At 36.2% G+C, this 22153-nt stretch overlaps 2 protein-coding genes across 2 annotated transcripts in view; both read right to left on the bottom strand.

Moving 5' to 3' along the window:
• LOC134651459 (ubiquitin-like FUBI-ribosomal protein eS30 fusion protein) overlaps positions 1 to 22153 on the bottom strand; it is a 64058-nt gene that overhangs the window by 28566 nt on the left and 13339 nt on the right. The window lies entirely within an intron of this gene.
• Positions 4409 to 22153, bottom strand: part of LOC134651403 (uncharacterized) — a 72979-nt gene continuing 55234 nt past the window's right edge. Inside the window, exon 2 of the mRNA XM_063506505.1 lies at positions 4409 to 5515. Coding sequence (XP_063362575.1) covers positions 4644 to 5515 — 872 coding nt within the window. The 3' untranslated portion in view covers positions 4409 to 4643. The remainder of the gene's footprint in view (positions 5516 to 22153) is intronic.

The following is a 22153-nucleotide window of genomic DNA, read 5'->3' as shown; positions in this document are numbered from 1 at the left end:
GACTTCTTATTTATAACCGTTATTTGGATAACTTTATTCGCAAATTTCTCAAAAAATGATGTGATTTGATAAAAGGCAAGATTGTATTTTTTCATCTACGTAGGTATTTATTTAAAACTTGTTTCAACAAAATTATTATTTATTTTTATAAGCCCAATTGCAAAAACCACCGCCCATAAATCGTATTTTCATACAAACGTAAGTAGTCCCCATTTCCTTGTCTGGATATTGACATTACTTACGACGGCTACGGTGACGCAAGACGCAACGACCCAAAGTGAGTCCTGGCCTCCGACACCAGATCACGCCATGTTTCCCGGTCTTGCGATAGCTCTCGCCAGTCGCCATGGCCGAGGTTGAGCAGATCTTGAGCAACTACGTCGTTCCAGCGATACCTGTAGGACGTCCAATCGGGCGTCTCCCATTTCGTTGTCCCAAGTACGCTCTCTTCACGGCACGATCCTCTCCCATTCTCTCGTATCCGAGCCACTGAGCGCTTAGCCGCTTTGGTCTCTCCAATGCCCAAATACATCACCAATATAACGGAACACATCCTTATTTCTATGCAACAAAGATATATTACGATATATTTGGCTACTTTAGCCTTCACTATTTATTTGATGCTGACTGTACATTTGCTTCATGAATTTGTAGTCTCCATTAGATATATACCGGAGCCACCAAGGTCGCTCAAAAATATCTGAACATGCACTTTAACTACATTATAATTTACATTGTTCAGATATTTGTGAATACCTCGGCCGCTCCGATATATCTGATGGTGACTGTTCAGCATGAAGAAAAAATCCTACCTGGTCTAGTCGTATCGTATTACGCGAGAAAACAGTTCCCGAATTGGTTATATCTGTAAAGTCATTAAAGTATAATTATCATACACACATTATTACGGGCACCATCCCTTGAACTGATGGGCTTCATATTAAATAACTTAATTGCTATCAACTTTGTATTTTTGGCCCATCTCGGCAGCCCGTTCCCCGGACGAATGGCAATGTTTGCCGAAGCCGTGAAAAGTCAATCTGAATAATATAACTCAAAAAGAAATGTATAACAATTAAATACAAATTATTAACACGATAATCATACGATAATACTAATTTGATTGATATTATTGATAAGTCATATATGGCATAAGCCACTCGTATGGGCATAGACCGCATAGACTAAGGTTGAGGTTGACATCACTTTTTATTTTACTTCGTGTAATAAAACGCCGCAATAACTGTATACCAACATGACAAACAAAATCATTTGGTATGTCTGTAGCACCACATCAAATAATGTTGTCTGTAGCACCACCGAAACGAAACCAACCGAGAGTTGCCGAAAATGGCCGATCATCGTAAAATGAAGATTGTTATGAAAATTTCTTTTCCTTATTGTAAATTAAATACGCATCGAAAGCGATAGTTTTTATGCTCTAGTTCTATTCTCATATTTAGATAATAGATTTAAACAGTTTTTTCTTATCATACGTGCGTGGTATTCGAGAAACGTGTCAAAAACTTTTTTAGAAATTTGTAAGGCGCCATCTCGCTTCTTCCCTCGTTTTTTATCCCGTTCTGGTTTTTCAATTTTATATATATAGATAGGAGCACCCTATTTTATCAGTAGTATTGGTCATAATCGGCGGTCCAAATCGCCGAGCCAAATTGGCGTTTGTGTCCGCAACTCCGCACGTCCTGATTTGATCGGACAATTTAATTAGGTTGACGAAAAATTGTCTTCGTCTAAACACGCCTTTATTTCAATGCTGCCAATCTAAGCAGAGACGTTGTTGGATGAGTGGTGGGGATAACTGACAGAACGGGATAGTCTTATGTATCTTTCAGTAGGAGTAGCAGCGAAAGCGCTATTATTGTTTGTCCTTGTCACTGTCTCACATCTTGTTTTATTCCCCACCGTAAATTGACCACCGTGAGTGGTCGAATTCATTTGTTGCCCGCCATAACGCGACGCTATGATTGGTTGAATGTATATGTTTTGTCCCTCACGGAGGCACGCGTAAACCACTTCTATAGGATGCTACCTTCTATTAGCCTATTTAGACTCTCGCGCGAGCCACGAGACGAGCCGCGAGCCGCGCCACGAGACGCGAGTCCACCGCTTACACTCGCGTTCGGCTTGTCATTCGGTTATAAACCTTATGCCGTGCCGTTAGTGATTAAATTATATTAGCTCGATGAGCTTGCGAGCCACGAGATGAGCCGCAAGCCCACCGCTTACACTCTCGTGGCTCGCGCGAGAGTCTAAACCGCTTTTATGGTTTAGCAGTTGCATAGAGAAAAAAATACATAGATTGCTCACTCCATACATCAGTTTTAGTACCAAAAAGACTATTAGCATCTAGCATCGAGTAGCGGAACTATCAGTACTGCTACATCTATTGTCAAGTAGCAGTACTGATAGTTCCGCTACTCGATGCTAGATGTAGACACTGAAATTAATAGTCTAACTGATGTATGGAGTGAGCACTCTTGTCTTACTATATTTCTCTATAGCAGTTGTAAAGTAAATATTGCGGTTACCTATTTTTAATTTTGTTAATTTGTTTTGTGTCCCCTCCGCCGCCTCCCTAAATACATCTTCATAAGTTTCATAACATCTTTCTTTCCTATCTCACAGCTAAAATGCTAATATCTATTTCATTTTTAACCGCCTTCAAAAAAATTTATGTATGTATATTTGATTCAAGCTTTTATCGCTGACTGTATGTAAGTACAATTACTCCTACTTACTCGTACGTACTTTTCTTTCAACAGACAACCCAAACACAATTACTTAAGGTAGATTTCCGAGCAAAGCGGCTCTGTCGCAACGGCCGCAGCGTCAGAGCCGCTGCGTCAGTGTCGCAGCGGTAACTGACGCAGATACACTTCCGAGCGGCGCGACACCGACGACAGTCGCAGTTGTTATTCCATACGGTGCAGAGTTGCAGACGTGTTTGTATATGATGAACCGATCAATTATGAAAATATTATTAGAAGAAGAGGAAAATGATGATCTTTTGCTTCGCTTTTATTTTAGTATGGAGCGAAGCCTATCCAACTCAATTTTCAAAAGTAGAAGAGATGAAGGCACTAGCATCTTGATAAATAAAAACTCTTTAAACGAGAACAATGAAAAATTCAGGAGCTTTTGTCAGTTATTTTATCAATGATACATGAAGAACGCGCCAAAACATCAAGAAACTACGAGCGATAGTAGCGACTGCGCGACAGTGCTTGCGCAGACATAGCACGGCCGCTATCGCCGAGCGATACTGACGCGGCGGCACTGTCGCAGCGACAGTGACGCTGCGCTCGGAAGTAAGTTCATACATTTCCATACTGCCATAGAAAAAAAAATACATAGATTGCTCACTCCATACATCAGTTTTAGTACCAAAAAGACTATTAGCATCTAGCTTCGAGTAGTGGAACTATCAGTACTGCTACTTGACAATAGATGTAGCACCGACCGGAAAGTCTTATGCTGTTGAGATAAGACTTTCCGGTCGGTGCTACTATGTCAAGTAGCAGTACTGATAGTTCCGCTACTCGATGCTAGATATAGACACTGAAATTAATAGTCTAACTGATGTATGGAGTGAGCACTCTTGTCTTATTATATTTCTCTATGATACTGCATAATACTATCGCTCTGTCGCCGCGTCAGTGTCGCTGCGTTAGTGACGCCGGAGCCGCTTTGCTCGGAAGTCTAACTTTAGGTTGCGGTGTTTTATTTAATCACAGAGTTCTTATGGCCACACACCACACAAGTACATATTAATAAATATTATTGTATTACATAATTATATCGTTGTCTAAGTACCCACGACACAACCCAAGCTTTATTGAGCTTTCTGTGTGACGTAGTTAATTTGTGTGATATACTTGGTCAAGCAGATCTTGTCAGTAGAAAAAGGCGGAAAATTTGAAAAATGTAAGCGCGAAGGGATATCGTCCCGTAGAAAATTTGAATTTCGCGCCTTATTTTACTGACAAGATTTGCTTGACCAGCTATAATTTCCTACAATAGGTACCTAATTTATTTATTTATTATCTTAACTACATCCTATATAATATATTATACCATAAATTATACTACTCTTTGCTTGAACCCCAACCAAATAATTTGCAGTGCTGACTTTTATATAGAATGCCAGAAAACTGGCTAACTGTAACTCACTTGTTTAGACAGTCGAAACCTTGAATAGATACCTACCTAACTCGAAAGTTTCGCCGAGATATTATTTGCTTTATCAATATGAAACGTAGATATTCGATCTAGTTCAATTTTGTAACCAGCAATCTACTTACAACACCTGTAAATTACAACGCCAGTTGCGCATCTCTTAGCTTGATTAATTATTGAGGGAGGCATGAAAATGAAACAAGAAGCTTAATTAAGGTTCTTAATTTAATTTATTATTTGAATTCTCATTCAAAAGCAAACCGCGCGCATTCACTCATCTTCACATACAACTCATATCGCTTACACAAGTAGACTACAGACAACACACAAATTAAATTTAGGCAGCGGCACGGCGTTTCGACACTCGACGCACTTGTCACACCATTTTTCTACTGGTACCTACTTCAGTCACTTACGTAACGCAAGTCTTTGTATTAACACTGGTTTTAACTTAAAGCTAGCAACGGCTCTTCCGGATCGTGCTTTGGGCTTATATGTTTCGAGTTCGCTTTCTTCCACAGCTCCTTTTTGTTAAACTTTTGCTTTGTTGCTGCTAGTTTCGCTTTAGATTTCGTAATCTTTGGCGGCTTAGGTTCGTCTAGACGTTCTAATGTCTCTATAATGTTTTTAGGCTCGGAAATGACCCGTCTAGTTTCTTCGCTGATTTCGTCCATCGTTGCATTTTTGTTGGCGTACACGACGACGAAATGGGAGTACGCGGAGTTGGATGGAGAGTTGATGTCGGCAAAGTCTCTGAAGTTGGCGAACTGGTCCTGATTGAAATTAGGTCTAGGGTTGGCTATGTAGCCTGATCCGAGAGACGGTCGGCCGTGGCCATTGTTGTAGAATGAGTTGAAGCTGTCGTGGAAATCGTCGGTGTCCTCGTCGTTTTGCGCGAAGAAAGTTCCTCCTGTAATGATCCCAAAGTTTCCTGAGCCAAGCAAGCTAGAGCTTGCATCTACTAAAGGCGCGGAAGCAACGCTATTCTGCTTTCCGAAACCATCAAGACTTCTGTAGTTTCCAAACAAAGGGTAGTTTAGCAAGGATCTGTACGATTGTGGTTTCTGACTGTACGCCGTCTCTTGATTGCCAAAACCGCCTATTCTGTAGCCGCTTTGCTGTCGGGGTTCGAAGAGGTTTGCGAAGGAGGGAAAGAAAGTCTGTGAGCCGCCGACGAGCTCGATCGAGTGGTCGTTCTGCACGGACGTCGAAGCCGCCGATTGAGGCTCATGCTGTTGATTTTGCCACTGCTGATGCGGCGCTACCACCACCTCTGGGACAATCTCGGACGACTCTGCACTGAGATCCGTTGCATCATCTGAAACAAAAAGATTTAAGCGTAAGTTAACGTTGTCTAAAATGCCAACAAAAATTATGGAAGACTGAGACCTTGATAAGGTAAGACAATACGATGCTTGACGTATGTAGGTTTGATGTGTTGTAACTTGTAACGGAGATTGCGGCTGTTAATACATAATGCATGTATGCATTGTTTTGATTACACTTGTAAATTAAGTTCTTTGCTGCGTGGGTGTGGGGGATGACGTTTCGATTGATTTGCGACACGCTATAATAAAACACATGTTTTGTGACGCTCATTGTCTTTCAAACGGAATAAGTTAGCTACCGGAATATAAAACGTTTCCTGAATAATATACATTTGTAATGTATATGTATCCAGAACATAAGACATAAACAGAAAGTACCTACCTAAAGCAGTCTCGTTACTCTGCAAACTTATAAATCTCTCGAATAATTAATTGGTGTTAGTAAATTAAAATTGCAGATGTTTCGTAGGTATATTCGTATAAGGAAATGCGAAGCGTGCAGAACAACGCTATATCAAAATGTTAATCTTTATTAGGCCGTTATTCAATAAATTGAGAAACTCGATTCGACATTGTTTCCCGAGTGAATTTCTCAACTTTAGCTTTTAATCAAATTCTTATACTTAAGATTAGTATAGTTAAGAAACCTAAGCTTTTAATGACAGGGAGTGAGTTCGAAGAGTGTGTAAATTATTGCATTAGCAGGATACCAATTTGCGCTATTTGTATTAGGTATCCTATTTCTACTCTTTAGTTGTTTACCTACTTAACACTAGAAATTCCGTAGTAGATACCTAAATATTTATTCCTGGTGCATTGCGATTTCAGTAATTACCCAATTCATGATTAATTGTCATTTAACTCATTTACTATCTTTTGTTACGTCTACCATTATGATGCCGTAAGTCCAAGCATAATTACTGTCACACTGTGGGTATGTTGGTTGGCTGGATGAATTACTACGTCTGAGCCTTTTGGACCGGCAAAACTTAACGGTTATGACATTCTTAAGCACTGGTCAGTGAAGTGACCATTGTGGTTTGCGGTCGCGTTTTTTAAATTTTGAATCTGGAACATAATCATATTCGAACGTAATATCGAAGCATGTCGCAGAAGCTTAATATACGAATACGTTGAATATTATATTCATAAATCTCAACCTTTATGTCGTAAATATATGACGGTAACTGCTGATCACAACCTTTAACCTAGAGGGGAATTTGAACAAATCTGCATTTTTGTTAGGAAAACAAGGCAGTGTTTTGAAAGTGTGCCAAAGGTCAGGAGAAAGCTTGGGTTAGGGTATAACGAGGCTAGATCGAATAGGTACGTACGCCTTATGAGATACGTGGCAGGACCGACGCAATAATTTTGGTCACGTCTGTTCACGTAACTCTGAATGAAATGTGCGTTTTGTATTAGATTAAAAGACGGACTAGGTAATACGCAACTTGCGTAGGAATTAGGATTGCTCTGCGTGCATACATATACTGCTTATGCGTTTCTTTTTTCTTTAATTACTTAATGCGCAATATAAAAATATAATAGTCTGGTTTAGTAGTTATTTTTGAATATTGTCTATTAGCGACTTATGTGTTGGTAACACATCGGTCTTTTTAAGACTACTGAACCAATAACTAACCAATAATGTGGAATTTTTACTGATCACAAAATAATTGAAACAGTTACTAACTAGTAAAAAAAATGATTCATAACATAACGCTTGGTTCTATATCTACAATACATAATATAATAGAGTCTAAACCACTCCACAAGAGGGCTCTATATTTTATCATATATGTAACATAGGTATCTAATACTTTTAAACGAGCAATTCTTGTTTATTTATATATTTGATGGGTGGGATGATGGGTCACTAATAGACAGCGGGTGTGTTATATGTTTTCCGAGCAAAGCTTGGTCTCCCAGATATTTTACTTAATACAGCAGTACGTAACATACTAGTTTAATATGACTCGTACGTTTAACGAAGAAGACTTTAACATGTCGCAGTAATTTCCCACTTTTCCGTAGTTACGTAGGTACATCGTGTAACGGGTTGACAATTTCCACATGAATTGCTAAACCATTCGCACACGTTGATGACATAAGTGGTTCAAACCTATTTACCTCTGCATTTATCTCAAAATAGGAACTCTAGAATAATGTCCTCATAATTCATAGAAATGCTGCTTGAGAACTTTCTAGGCACTGTCGAAATACTCGATAATGCGACAGCGACTGCGACTATAATTATTAACATACGTAAGTACGTACGAGTATGTTCGTAAATAACTAGGTTAGGTAACCTATTTACGAAACTGTATGGGGTGCAGTCGCTCGAACGTTAGTAGGTACGTATATTTACACGTAGACGCAATTGATAAAAGTTGCCCGCTCACTTTATGGGTAGGTACAGTCAGTTTTGATAAATTTATGGGTACAGTCAGTTTTCATAAAGTAAGGTAAGTAAGGTATGGTACCGTATCAGACTGCGACAAAAGTGTGGATACTTTTGACGCATTCGTTCTGTGATAGCTTAACAAAAACATATGTTTCTCTATATGTAGAACAATTAAACTGTTGCTTTGCTTAGTAGGTACCTACTTTTAAACGCAAACTATCTTTTTTTTTGCGTGATACGCTACTATGGATGCTGACTGTAGGTACATTGGTAACGCTACGTTAAGAACTGTGACATTTAAATATGTCGTTAGAGGATTGTATATAAGTACTTAGCGTATTTTCATGCCTTAAGCACTATTATTAGTTAAATTATTTGCGGTCAATAGGTACAACAGAATAGTGATTATGCGCAATTCAGTTGCCTATGTACCACATAAAAATAAGAATATATGGGCTTAGAATCGTGCACTACACACTTATATGTTAATTGTTTCAATATTTGCATGTCCCTACCGTGACTAACAATAATGCAGTTACATTACGAAAAGATGCGCAAAGAATTACAAAAATAATTTCCGCGGTGTATTTATAAGTAATTGCATACATTTATTCGTTCTTCATACTACTAGAACTGAATATACTTCCTTTTATTAATGTACGATATTTACTGCCTGCCTAAGGCAAAGCACCTAGCTAAAATGATTATCTTACAGTTTCCGGTGCGATAATAATATTATACATAAATATAGTGCTTCGTTTACAGTTTACACAGGTTTAGTTCTTGTTTCGTAACTATCTTCTATCTAAAGTATGTAATGGTTTTCTGCAGACTTTTTTAGATTATGTAAATATTTAGTTTATCTATGTAGTCTATCACGGTTCTAGGATTTAATAATAATTTTTGTTTTTTTATACTGTATGAGTACCTAACACAAGCTAATTTGGATCATTCATCCATATTAACGCTACGCATCTTGCAATGTTTGACATACTTGAAATCTAGAGCACGACATCGATTATTGAAACAAATACGCATAGGCACTTTTCTAATATGGTAACACCGATTTTGTACGGTTCCGCAATGGACGCGCGGTATTGTTTTTGTCTTCTTTTGCTGTGCGAAATTAGGTTTCTAAATGCGGTTGTTTAAACATGCAACAAAAGATAGTAGAAAAAAATAATCAGACAGACCACAAATTGTTTTCACACAAACGTTAGTGCTCGACATGCCCAATAGATGACACCCTGCTCTCACCTCTATTGACAATGACTTAAGTTGCAAGATAACATGTACTGGGACTGCGGCGAGCACCAGTACGTTTACCTTAATTGGAACAAAATAAATAAAAGTATGTTTGAATTTCATTACTTAATAACAATAACTCTGAATAGGAGAATGTTTAACTAGAATCGCATTTAAAATCAAAACCATCTCGTTACCAAGGGCTTTAACGTTATTGCACTATTAGAAAAATAAATTGCAATTGATTTAGAAACATGCCTTGAACGCAGAAAGTAAGTAAACTATGGATGGTCAAGCAGATCTTGTCAGTAGAAAAAGGTGGCAAATTTGAAAAATGTAGGCGCGAAGGGATATATCGTCCCATAGAAAATTTGAATTTCGCGCCTTTTTCTACTGACAAGATTTGCTTGACCATTTATAATTTTAAAATGTTTAAATACAAACTTAAGTATAAGACAAAAATAATCATATGATCTATGGCTAATAAAAAAATTATATCAGCTGATTCTGATGTCCCTATATCCCCTATGAAAGAAGTTAAAAAAAAATCAAAAGAATATTTAAACAAACATAAGGCCTAATTAATTGTGCCATTGGCATTGATTCATCTAGACTTTTGATTGTTTTCAAATGACGTCCGCATTTCCTACATTTCCGCATACGTCCTTTGACGTTAACGATAGCAATTTGTTAGAAGGCAGCACAGATCCCACGTCACTCGACATCCACGCAAAAGGTTTGTGCATTCACAACTACTTGGAAACCAGTTTAAGTGAACCCAGAATGTAATAAAAAACATGACACATAAAGGTCTGAATGAGCTGGACTGGTGTGTTCAATGTCGTCCCTAAATAATAATGTCTAACCCGGAACGCATTGTTGAAGTCTTGTTATAAATTACCATTTGTGTGTAAATATGAACTGTTAATCAGTGCGATAAAATCACACGCATTTCTTCCTGATCGAGGGCTGAGACTTCTGGAAACACAGCCATCTGTAGTATAGGTATTATTTCCGCAGTTCTGTTTACACGAATTATGTTTTCGTAGGTTGGATGTGCAAGTTGGGGAAAGTTTCCAAAAGGTTGGAAATATTTCCAGGAAAATCTCGCAGGAAACAAAGAAAATTTTCATTTTGAAAATGGAAAATTTTGGTTCCTATACAAAAATATGTTGATTATGAAAATTTTGCAGTTTTGGAAAATTTCCGACGTCACATCAGTACCTAGTAGTGTTGACATGGTCGTGATGGTTTTCAGATTTTTTTAAAAGGAAATCGAAATATATATTTGAACTTGTCTTTAATCGTTTGTATATTTGGGCAGTTATACGAATAAAAAACTATTCTATTCTATTCTTATAGCAAAGTTTTTAACATACTTACTTAGTAGCTACATAAATACTACTTAGTAAGTACTTGCATTAGCAAGTCAGACGGGTTCTTTCATTTTATTTACATTGAGATAACAGTAAGTATTATGTAATTTGAACTGGTTGTGCCTGTTTAAATAGGCATTCGGAAGCTCATAAAAGTTACGTCCCATATATACCATCTAGTAGGTAAAATTTTAGGTGTTGTAGATTTATCATACATCAGTATCCACGGTCCATTGTTTCGTAGTTAAAGGTAGGTTAACAAGTATTTTAAATTAATTTACTTTCTAATGTTGACATTACTTCAAAAGTAATACAAAAGTAACTATTATTCAGATAAGCCTAAATATATGTAATAAAATAAATCTTAAGGGGCCCACTGATTAACAGTCCACCGGACGGTATCGGCCTGTCAGTTAGAACAAAATTTGGAGAGTTCCGAACAACTGACAGGCCGATACCGTCCGGCGGACTGTTAATCAGTGGGCCCCTTTACGCCTGAATTTTTTATGATGTTTCGATAAGTTTAGTGGCTGATAATAAGTCAATACTTATTATCAGCCACTACGAAAAAAAACAGTGTTATAATTATAACACCTGGGGCCCGTTTCTCAAAAGCCAGTAACTTGTAATACAAGCGGATGTTACTTTTTCACAGCTGTTGTTAGAAAGGGACTTCCACTTGTATTACAAGTTACTTACCTACACACTTTTGAGAAACGGGCTCCTGGTAGCAGAGATGTACAAAATGGTTTTAAAAAAGCATTTAAATACAAAATGCAAAATACTTTTCAGATTTACTATTTCAAATGCAAAATACCAAATAGTTTTGCGTTTTGTATTTCAAATGCTAAATGCAAAATAGGTATTTTCAAAATACTTTTTCAAAATAAAATACCTTTTGAGCAAATCTCAGATATTTTTATTTATTTTAGGTATTTATCATAACAAATAGAGACACAATGCCGAGCCGAACAAAAACGTCTAATATCATGGCATGGCACCTTATGCATGACATTTTGGTCATATTTATCAGTACGCGTATCAATAAATTCTGTTATGGTATTAATAATAGTCCGTCGGTTCCTCTCTCTGCGGCCCTGACCACCGGCAGCTTGGGCCCTGCCCCGCTGCTGGCGGCACCCTAGGTTAGGTTTTTTATAAGGTGTTTATAATATTTTTTTATATTATTTTTGTAAGTGTTTTTATATTTTAATTTTATATACATATTGTAAAAAACCAACCTAAGAAGAGAAATAAATAAAGGAAATAATACTCACTTAAAATAATGTAAAAAACTAGACTAACGAAAAGAGAGCCATGGCTCCATTTTGTGACTTGTGTGGCCATTTATTTCGGTTGATTGTGCATCTAGTTCTTATTTTATTTTTCCTTTATTTATCTTTCCTCTTACGTTAGGTTATTTATAATATGAATATAAAAATAAAATACAAAAACACTTACAAAAACAATACAAAATACTTATTTTATTATTATTACACTTTTCTTTTATTAATAACAACTGGACTGGTATTGTTAAAAAGTGAAAAAAACATCAGTTTTTATTTATAGTGTGTCAAAGGTCTGTTTGATTTCAAACATAGTCAGATAGAATCATACTATCTTTGTCTTACACTAGTACTAGCACCCAAAAGAAAAGGATGAGTATAGTTTTTTTGTTCCTATTTACTGACAAGATTTGGTTGACCCAGTATATTACGCTTTTTAACAATACCAGGGGGCCGATTTTTGAATTTCGATCGCTCGATTTCGTCACTCGAAAATCGGTGGAAAACGGCGAGATGCTGATTTTTGAAATACGAGCGATATAAATTGTGAATTTAGTGGTATTGACCACTAGTTTTTGATTCTATTAGTAGAATTTACATGCCTAGTAGTGGAGATATTACTGAACGAAATACACGAAATCGAGCGGTCGAATTTCAAAAATCGGCCTCCTGGCGCTGGCGCCAGGCGCTAGCAGGCGCCTCTATCGGTCAAATTCGGCAATACAAGCGTCATTCGTTCATTTCATTTTGTTTGACTGGTAATGTTGGCTAAACTTAATCACAAAGTATTTTGCATTTTGAAATGAATATTAAAAATGCAAAATACGTCTCGAAAAGTATTTCAAATAAAATACAAAATGGTTTTTACTAAAAGGCATTTAAATGCAAAATACAAAATAGGTATTTTGCATTTTGTATTTGCATTTTAAATAGAAGTATTTCAAATAAATCGCATCTCTGCCTGGTAGGTGAATGTGGGTTAAGTTACCTTATTACTACATTAATACAAAAAACTGTACAACGTCCATATGCACTAAAAATTCAAGCGAGTGAAACCTTGTCGTCTAAACAATTTCGGATTCTCTTATTAAATTGGATAGCTTACCTATTATACGATTTAGGTGCCATACCATAAACAATTTTCTGACAAAATCTACAAACATTTACAATTTGTAAACATTTGTAAACAATGTAATATGAGAATAATTACGCGCAGTATCTTACTCAGTTGCGTACAATGACACAAGCTAATGACTTACATAACGTCTTATACTTATCGCGAAAAGTGCACCTAAAAAAGACGATTAGTTATTATTACGAAATATACATTAAGATTGAGCTTCTTTGCCATGAAACGAAAGTTCTTTTGATGTTACATTCATTGCGAAAAAGCCTTTAAAACAAATAATGCACATCATAAAGAGTAATGGATTAATACATTAGTGGGTTGGTTACTTACCGTATTATACTGTTTGATGGCTCATATGACATAACATTTTAAGACAAGAGTTTTTGATCTTGTAACGATTTTAGTTGCGTTTCATTGCGTCAGTATTTATGAAATCAAATTTTATGTTTATTTTATGAAGATGGTCTAAATACTCAAAGGGCTCAGGTTACAAAATAGCAATTTTAATTGAAGCATTTATCAATGATATAGAAATAAAAGTGATTGGCAGGGAAAGCCTCAGGGCGTGTATGCCCATCACTAATCTATCGTGTAATAAAACTGAACTACTTTTACCTAAGCCTTAATAAACAGTGGCGGATTTGCAGTCTTTGCCGCCCTAGGCTCAGACCCTGTAGCCGCCCCTTCAGCATCAGCACCCATCATATTGACTACATTTAGGTCAGGCAACGAAAAGGTATGGAGGGAAATGCTTGGGACACATTTTTAACTTAGTACCTTTTTTTGGACTCGTTAGGAGGTGAAAATATCAAAAGTCCCCGGCCGTAGCCCTTGAGCGGGGGTAGGGGGGTTTGATTTGAAGGTTCCATTTTTCGGTTTTTCGCTTATAATATCTTAGAAACTATGCGTCGTTGTGACATGATCATTATACAAAATGAAAGCTGATTAAATTTGCTACAAGTTTTATACAGTAGAGTTTTTCGATAGGTATCTTGTTTAGTTTTTGAGATATCCGCTCTTGAATGTATATAATTTTGCATTAAATTTCCATCAATAATATTCACGGTGCTCACGAGGAAAGGAACCCGAAAGATTTTAACAGTGTAGCAGATCTGCGAAATCGACTCCACACTCGCGTTCGCGGCTTCGCGCTGCGATTCGCGCACGAGTGTGGAGGGCCCTATTTGTATTTGTGCCCCCTCCAGACTATTGTGCGTGAATCGCGGCGCGACTTCGCCGAGCGAACATATCGCGACGTTGACGTATGACTCCACACTCTCAAACTTCTCGGTGATTTCGCAGTTTAGTTCGGGCCAAGATGGCTGAAAAGCATCAGCTGATCGAGTTTAACTGTCATTTATCTAAGGCATCATGCTTGCTGTAGCTATTTTTCCATTTTGTTTTGTTGTAAAACCGTAAAATATAGCCGCTATATATAATAGAATTAATATTTATCATGCAACTGATGAGCCAAAATAGTGTGTATTGTGGAGTCTTGCAAGTTCGCGCTTCGCGCCTCCTTTGACGCTGGCCGAAAAACCGACAAAAAACGGGAAACAAGGCGCGAAGGCGTGAACAATCTGTGAAATCGACGCCACACTCGCGTTCGCGGCTTCGCGCCGCGATTCGCGCACAACTGTGGAGGGCCCTCAAGATATCGAAAAACTGTACTAAATAAAACTTGTAGCAAATTTAATCAGCTTTCATTTTGTACAATGATCAGTCGTTACAACGCATAGTTTCCGAGATATAAGCGAAAAACCGAAAAATAGGACCTCCAAACCTCCCTCTTCCCCCGGCTACGGCCGGGGACTTTTGATATGTTCACCTCCTAACCAGTTCAAATAAAGTTACGAAGTCAAAAATTGTATTCCAAGCATTTCCCTCTATACCTTTTTTTGAGAATTCGTTGCCTGGCCTAATTTTAAGTTATTTCTTGTTATCATCAGCGATTTTTTTGTCACAATTTGCCGCCCCTAATATCTCGCCGCCCTAGGCTCGAGCCTACTGTGCCTTATGGGAAATCCGCCACTGTTAATAAACAATCTGAGTTTACATAAAATATCTGTTTACTAGGTCAAGTTATATGAACCCGCATAAACAAATGATGGGATTCGATTATCGCATCTGCATACAATTTGATGACAGTTATGTACGGTCGGTAAGTGCCACGTTGCCATAGGTACTCATTTTATAGAAAAGTGGCTACTTATGTTAGGGAACCGACTGTACCTACCGCAGTAAGAATGAATGTCTTAAAGACAAGTACTTGATACACAAAGATTTGTTAGCTGTACGTCCAATACGCAGTTCGTCCAAATGATATTTCAATTCGCATTTCGTCCAACACGTATTTGGTCCAACAATATCTGAAATCTGAAATATATCATAATTTTATTATTAGATTAAATTAATATATGCAATGTATAATGAAAATTTAAGAGACACTTTTATTTTAAATAACGTCATCAGTAAATGGCCTAGTTCTTCGATACCTAAGAAATAACATATAGAAACAGTTTTATTCATCATATATTTGCTTGCACCATCGATGGTGCAGGCCGGGGTTCAGGCAGACCGAAAAGGAGATGGCGGGACGACTTGGTCCGAATTGGCTGGAAAATACAAACGACAGGGTTGAGTGAAGGAAAGAAGGGGAGGACTATGCCCAGCAGTGGGACACTAAACCAGGCTAACAAAAATATATATATATATATTTGCTTATAAAATTACGTTAAAGGTCTTAGAGAATTACTAAACTTTAAAGCTGTCAGCAAAGTATTTTAGTTCGTAAGTATATTTATTCAATAACTCCTCGTTATTGTTCAGTTTATCGATATATTGATAGATTATTAATAACAATGACCGTAAACGATCGTGATTGCAGTTATTTACGGCCCGAACAATACCCACTGATGCTCGAATTGGTTATCACGCAGTCATCTTTGGAATTAGAGAGGGCCTTTCAAGGTTCGGCCACAGTAAACACGGCAGAAACAGAACAAAAGCTCTTATTTCTTTTAGAATTAAATTCAGACACAAAATATAGGTTTCTGCAACTAACATCTTGTTTATTATCAAAATATGAATTTAGTTGGTAGACATTATATGTTTAAATCGTACCTAATCTACCATTTGTCGTAGTTGCAGCAGCAGCAGTAGTAAGAAAATAATAATAATTATTAAATAAATATGTATGTAAGTAATAAATGTACCTATTACTAAAGTAGAAAATATATCTGCATGTGGTTACAATTAAGTACGATATGAATAGACACGTGAGAAATAAAATGTAAACCATAATACATAAAGCATATAATTGATATAATCGCAATGGCTTCAGTAGAAGCAGTAAGGAAATAAAACTTCCTTATAAATGTGTATTTCAATAGGTACATAATTAATGCATTACCAAACTAGGAATCCTGCCTATGGGTATAATGAATCAGACTTTAGACAAAAAAAACACCGCTTGTAAAAATCTCATATAAGTATTAAGTTTTCATATAAGAATTCAATTCTCAGTAAATATTTTTGCATAATCGGTAATTCACGAATTCGTTTATAAATGAAATTGGTCGGTGGAAGTTTCACTTCCTATTCCCATGCTATTTAATTTAAAACGTAACATTTCATAAATTGTCAAACCATTCCTTAAACCCTCTTCCAGTAGGATTTGTAATCCAGCTCCAAATTGTATGAACGATCTGCTGAATCCAGTGCTGGATTATTTCATACTAGTAGAATTTGGATTACAAACCGATAAAAAATTGATAAAAAAACTGGCGGGAGGCACATCATGCATTTAAATTCAATTGGTTGAACTTCTAAAATCAGTTACCAACTAAGGTAAAAATTGAACAAATGCATATAAGAGTTTGTACAGCAATTAGTAATAAAAATTGAGAAAATATCAAGCTTATTGTTTTCTTTTTTTTTAACAAAAATATTTTAGATTTTTTTAAATTATTACAGTATTTTATATAGACTAATTAACCGATTGTCAGTAGCGAAACGCAGTTATTGTGTCATCGGCTGCACTACGTAGCATCATTTTCACTTCGGCCGCACTGTTTTGCAATCTGTACACCGCAGTGAATTCGCGGCATACCGTCCGATTACCTCGCAGTAGAACGTGACTATGAAATAATACGTATCAGAGCAATTGACGTTCTCTGCACTTTTGTGACGTTTCATAGGAATTTGATGAAGGTGTGGTTTTTTGACTTACGCATGATGAAAATTGAGAGCCTACTGCAAAATTCGAATACATCTTGGATATTCGAGCGATAGGGAGACAGATAACGAAATTTAGATTTTCGTGGTAGGCCTTTTTACATTTTTGATGCTGGTACTTAAAACGTGATAAAAACGGGTTGCTTTTATTAGTTTGGTATAAGATTTAGGGAATTATTAAGACCTGCGAAAAAAGTTCAAGTGATTTCGAATGAACTGTCAAAGTTACCCCACAATGCACACCTATACTTTGCATTGGTGTGCAATAATTGAAAAGGCCATAAGGGTTAAATATGTATTTAGTTCATCTTAGCGTTTTCGCGGTTGCATTAGTTACTACTTATACAATTGGTAGTATTTCGTAAAAATTCTACCTTAAGATGGTAAAAAAGTTGAACAAAAAATATTGTGATAAACTAAAAATATTTTCAAATATTCCGAGAATAATCAACTTTATTATGTAAATATAAATACTATAACCATTCATGTGCATGTAAACTAGCGTGCACGCCATAAAGATAAGTTTGTTAATTAAAATCCTTATAACATAATGGCCGCAGGGACGCCACGGCTATTAACTTTACGGGTAATAATGTAATTATTTAATTATTCGGTCGTTTTTAAACTACGTTAAAATCTTCAACGTTTGTACAAACGTTTGTGTAAACATTAAATTATGAATTTTTCACAAGGGAAATTAAATAAATGCATTTGAGGGGCAAGTTAACATTAGATACGACTTATCCCACGAATAACTGTAAAAATGTATAATTCGTTCATAATAACAATTTGAAGCGTTGGTAGCCTAGTGGTAAGAGCGTACGAGTTTCAATACTTTCAATCCGGATGTCGTGGGTTCAAACCCCGGCCCGTACCAATAAGTTTTTCTGAACTTATGTACGATATATCATTTAATATTTACTAGACGCTTTTCGGTGAAGGAGATCATAAAAAGGTAGGTACTAGTTTTCTCTATGGGTTGGATCTTTGGAACGTCGAACGAGCAGTCGCTTTCATGCATGGTCTAATAAAACATGGTCTTCTCTTCCCAGAGTGTCACTTGCCTACGTCACAATAACATTGCCACTTTATTTCAACATAACATGTTACATGGGTACATTATATCTATGGTTAATAAGTTAATTTATTTCTTTATAATTTAATAATTTTCATTTATATGTATTTTATCTTAAATTTTACAATAACACGTCATTTTTAATTATTCGTTAGCAATATCTTCCGATTCACGAAAGAAATTTCAGACGTTCGGGTAATTCTGTTTACACTACTGGCAACACAGGATAGCGCTGTCACATTTGACAATCCGCCATTTTGTCCCTGACCGACCGTCCTTGTCGAACGCGTGTTAATTGTTATTTCCTTCTCGCTCAGTGTCAGCAGTCGCAGTGTTTTCCAAACTTTTCACGTCGTAAGCTTCGTAATTAATGTTTTGTTACGAAAATGGTTGGCTGCTCTATTCGGAACTTTAAGAGTAGGAGTGAAAAGTGCAGTATAGATTTGTTTTATTTTACTATGTTTCTACATGAATAACTTAAAATTAATGCCGTTAAAATAATTTTCACTGTTGGTTAAAATTCTCCCACATTTTAAAGTTTGAGAACCTGTAAACAGCATGATGACGTAGGCAAGTGCCAGTTAGGTCATTCGCGAATCTCGGAAGAGAGTACCAGGCGGAGTATATTATTATACCATGCTTTCATGAAAATTCGTGCCTACGCCAATTCTTGGGATTAGTGGTCAAGCGGACCCCAGGCTCCCATGAGCCGTAGCGATAAGCCGGGACAAACGCTATGAAGAAGAAGAAGATAAATTACAATTTATAACGAACTAAACTTACGATTACAGTAACCCGCTCTGTTGACTATTGTCATACACAGCTACGAGAGCATACGAAACCCTCAAGCACCATTGAACGCATCTTACGTACTTCCTCATTATATAACCTCAAAACCATAAACAAACGATCTCATTTGTCAAATCATTGGCTCTCAGTGAGGCAACTGTTCGTCCGTAGTTGTAAGAAGATTGGTATTACAATCGTTAACCGAGCACAGGTGAAACAAACGCTTAGATAAGTAAACCAGTATAATAACCGTTGTGATATTAAGATCTAACGCGGCGTGGCTCCATAGACAACATGCCAATCGCTAACGCTCCGTAGCAAACGAAACGTCACACTAATATGGAAGAGTAATGGAGAGACACAAAGCGATTCGATGGCGAAGCGATAGCGATTGTCACCTTGGCTAGGCCGCGGTCTTCGTTACCCAGACTTGTCTGAGCATTCCATTCACCTCCGCTCGGTAAACAATTGAAATAGATGCACAGCGAGTGCCAAGTGAGTGCACTATAGAGATTATGAGATCACATATGAGATTAGCGTCGGATTGAAAATAGAAGCATGTCTTACAAATCGCGTGTACCTTTGAGTGATTGATGAGGTATTAAGTTGATTAATATTACACAGCGTTGTGTAGGTTTGATCATGTTAAAACGGAAATGCAGTTTTTGACGATGTTATTGCTAAGAATACAATTCAAAAGTAACCACAGCCGATAATGGGTATTTTTTACCTGATAACATTATTACGGAAATCTTTAAGAAATATTCAACGTATTGAATGCAATGAGTTTGTATTTTTAGGAGGTTAGGTATTAAAAATAAACAAATGTTTTTGCTCAAGATCAATGCTGTATTAAATAAATGCTTTAAAAAATAGGTTACAAATGTTACAATGGTGATATGACGACCGTCGAGCGATTTCCTCCGACTGCGAATGGCTGGCAAGTAGAAAATCGTGTAACCTGCGTTCTTCCGTGAGAGTGCCGATACCTATTTCACATCACAGAACTTTATTCTGTGAACTCGTCTGTAGTATAACAAGACCTAGACACCATTAACAACTCTTAACACTCGGAGTTCAACCTAACATAGTCAGAGGCAATACGCTCGATAGGTGTTAAATAACAGTCATTGACAATAAAATACGCGACGGAGATATATGAAGTACACGGATACAAACATATATGTAAATCATAAGCGCAACACGCCTTCCGCAACATGTAATAGATTTAATACCTAATATATTAATTCTGTAAGAAAATAAATGACGTATGTCGCTTTCGCGTTTGCAGTGCAATGCTCTTAAACAGTCTATAAATTGATAACCAGAGTCTACCTAACGTCGAAATAAAAAATAATAATTTAACTTTCATAAAATCGATGGTTTTGGCTGGACAATGGGTTGAACAAGAATACATAAATTTCTATATAATATTTACCTAAAAAGAGCAAGTAAATTTAGATAAATTCTGCTATTATTAATGATAAAATAATGAAAATTATAATGTGGTCACTTCATAATAATGTGAAATGTCCTTTACTGCAAAGTTAAATACAAAATAATGTACTTACGTGACATTCGTACATAGAAAATAATAAAGGTACCTAATAAAATTGCCTAAAAGTTTCAAAACTATGAAATACTTACGATTTCGTTTTCTTCATTTCATGAAGGAAGACTGTAATTATAGACAACCGGTTAAATAATAAACTTCGAGTGTTTATAAAACAACGAAGTATTTGCCTTAATAAAAATGCGACATTCATGATCGCCTAGACTCATGCATAAATGTATGAAATTATTAGCTAGATTCTATTCCACTGTTACATTAGATTAACAACATCACGATCGGCTGAGCATGAGATTGCAGAGCATTTTACGGAAATCATTTGTGACATGACTCATTTCAAGGATAGGTGTACATTACGTAGGTATAATATGCAGTGGTCTGAGAGACACTCTCTTTGTTGCTACACGGATTTAGGATTAATAATGGTTCCTTGACTCGGGTTATTTTTAGCTGAGTTTTTGTGACCAAAGTTTGATATCGGCAACCTCATGTTTCCTTTCCGGGCTGAATTTGTTAATTAAAGTTATTAAGGCAATTGTTTGTTACACAAGATGAACACCATAGTCACCAAAGTGGCCATCAATAATAGTTATCTTAATATTATACTTAAATTGCATTTTAGAATAGATATTGCAATTTGACCGATAGCGAACACGCGCTTTATTATAAAACTTAATATTTTTGAAAAAAATAATAACTAAAAAGCTATTGGAAAATAAAATAAAGATATGTTTTGAATACCAGACTTATTAAATCAATTAAATAGGTACACTTTAGAGAGTACAACAATAAATACATACTTATAAGACGTCTGACTCAAAACATCTTTAACATCTGTAACATCTTTAGTTGGGTAAAATTACATAATTATACGAAGTAGAACTACCTTTATTATAATCCATTTAAGGTATCGAAAGCAGGAAATATATTTTAGTCTAATTTATAAAGAAACTGATATATTAATAAATACCCCAATCTATTTATATACTGGTTGCCCAATATCTAAATGTCACGATAAACGCTTTATGTAACGAATAACAATTAACTATCAATTTCTTTTGACACCAATTAAAGTTTTTCACTTGTTTCGTGTGAAACCCGAATGTTATCTAATTTGAGCTAAAGGGTATGTCAGAGGTCATTTTCAAAGATTTACATAAATATTTGTTAAGTTCGATGATTATGTAACAAACTCATCAGTTCATCGCCATTCAAAATCATAAAAAATTAAGTAATCCCACATCTATTTTGACGGTTTATTTCTCTTTTGTCAATATTTACAGGTGACTTACTTATTTTATTATATAAACAGTTTGATATCTAAATGGACATTAATTTAATTATTACTCAAGCCCAGTTTTGTTTCATCATTAAGAGCCAACAGGAGTGGTCATTTCTCCATACAAACGTACTCGACTGTTTCCTCCATGGGTTTTGAAGCTAGAGCAATGATTTTTTCAACACAGATTAATATTGTCAATATCTGTGTCGGACCGTTTTGCTTTTTTTGATATTTTT

This window comes from Cydia amplana, chromosome 10, assembly GCF_948474715.1.
Source record: "Cydia amplana chromosome 10, ilCydAmpl1.1, whole genome shotgun sequence".
In the NCBI taxonomy this organism is placed as follows: domain Eukaryota; kingdom Metazoa; phylum Arthropoda; class Insecta; order Lepidoptera; family Tortricidae; genus Cydia; species Cydia amplana.
The sequence above is the reverse complement of the archived record's forward strand: the minus strand, read 5'-3'. Positions and strand labels throughout refer to the sequence as shown.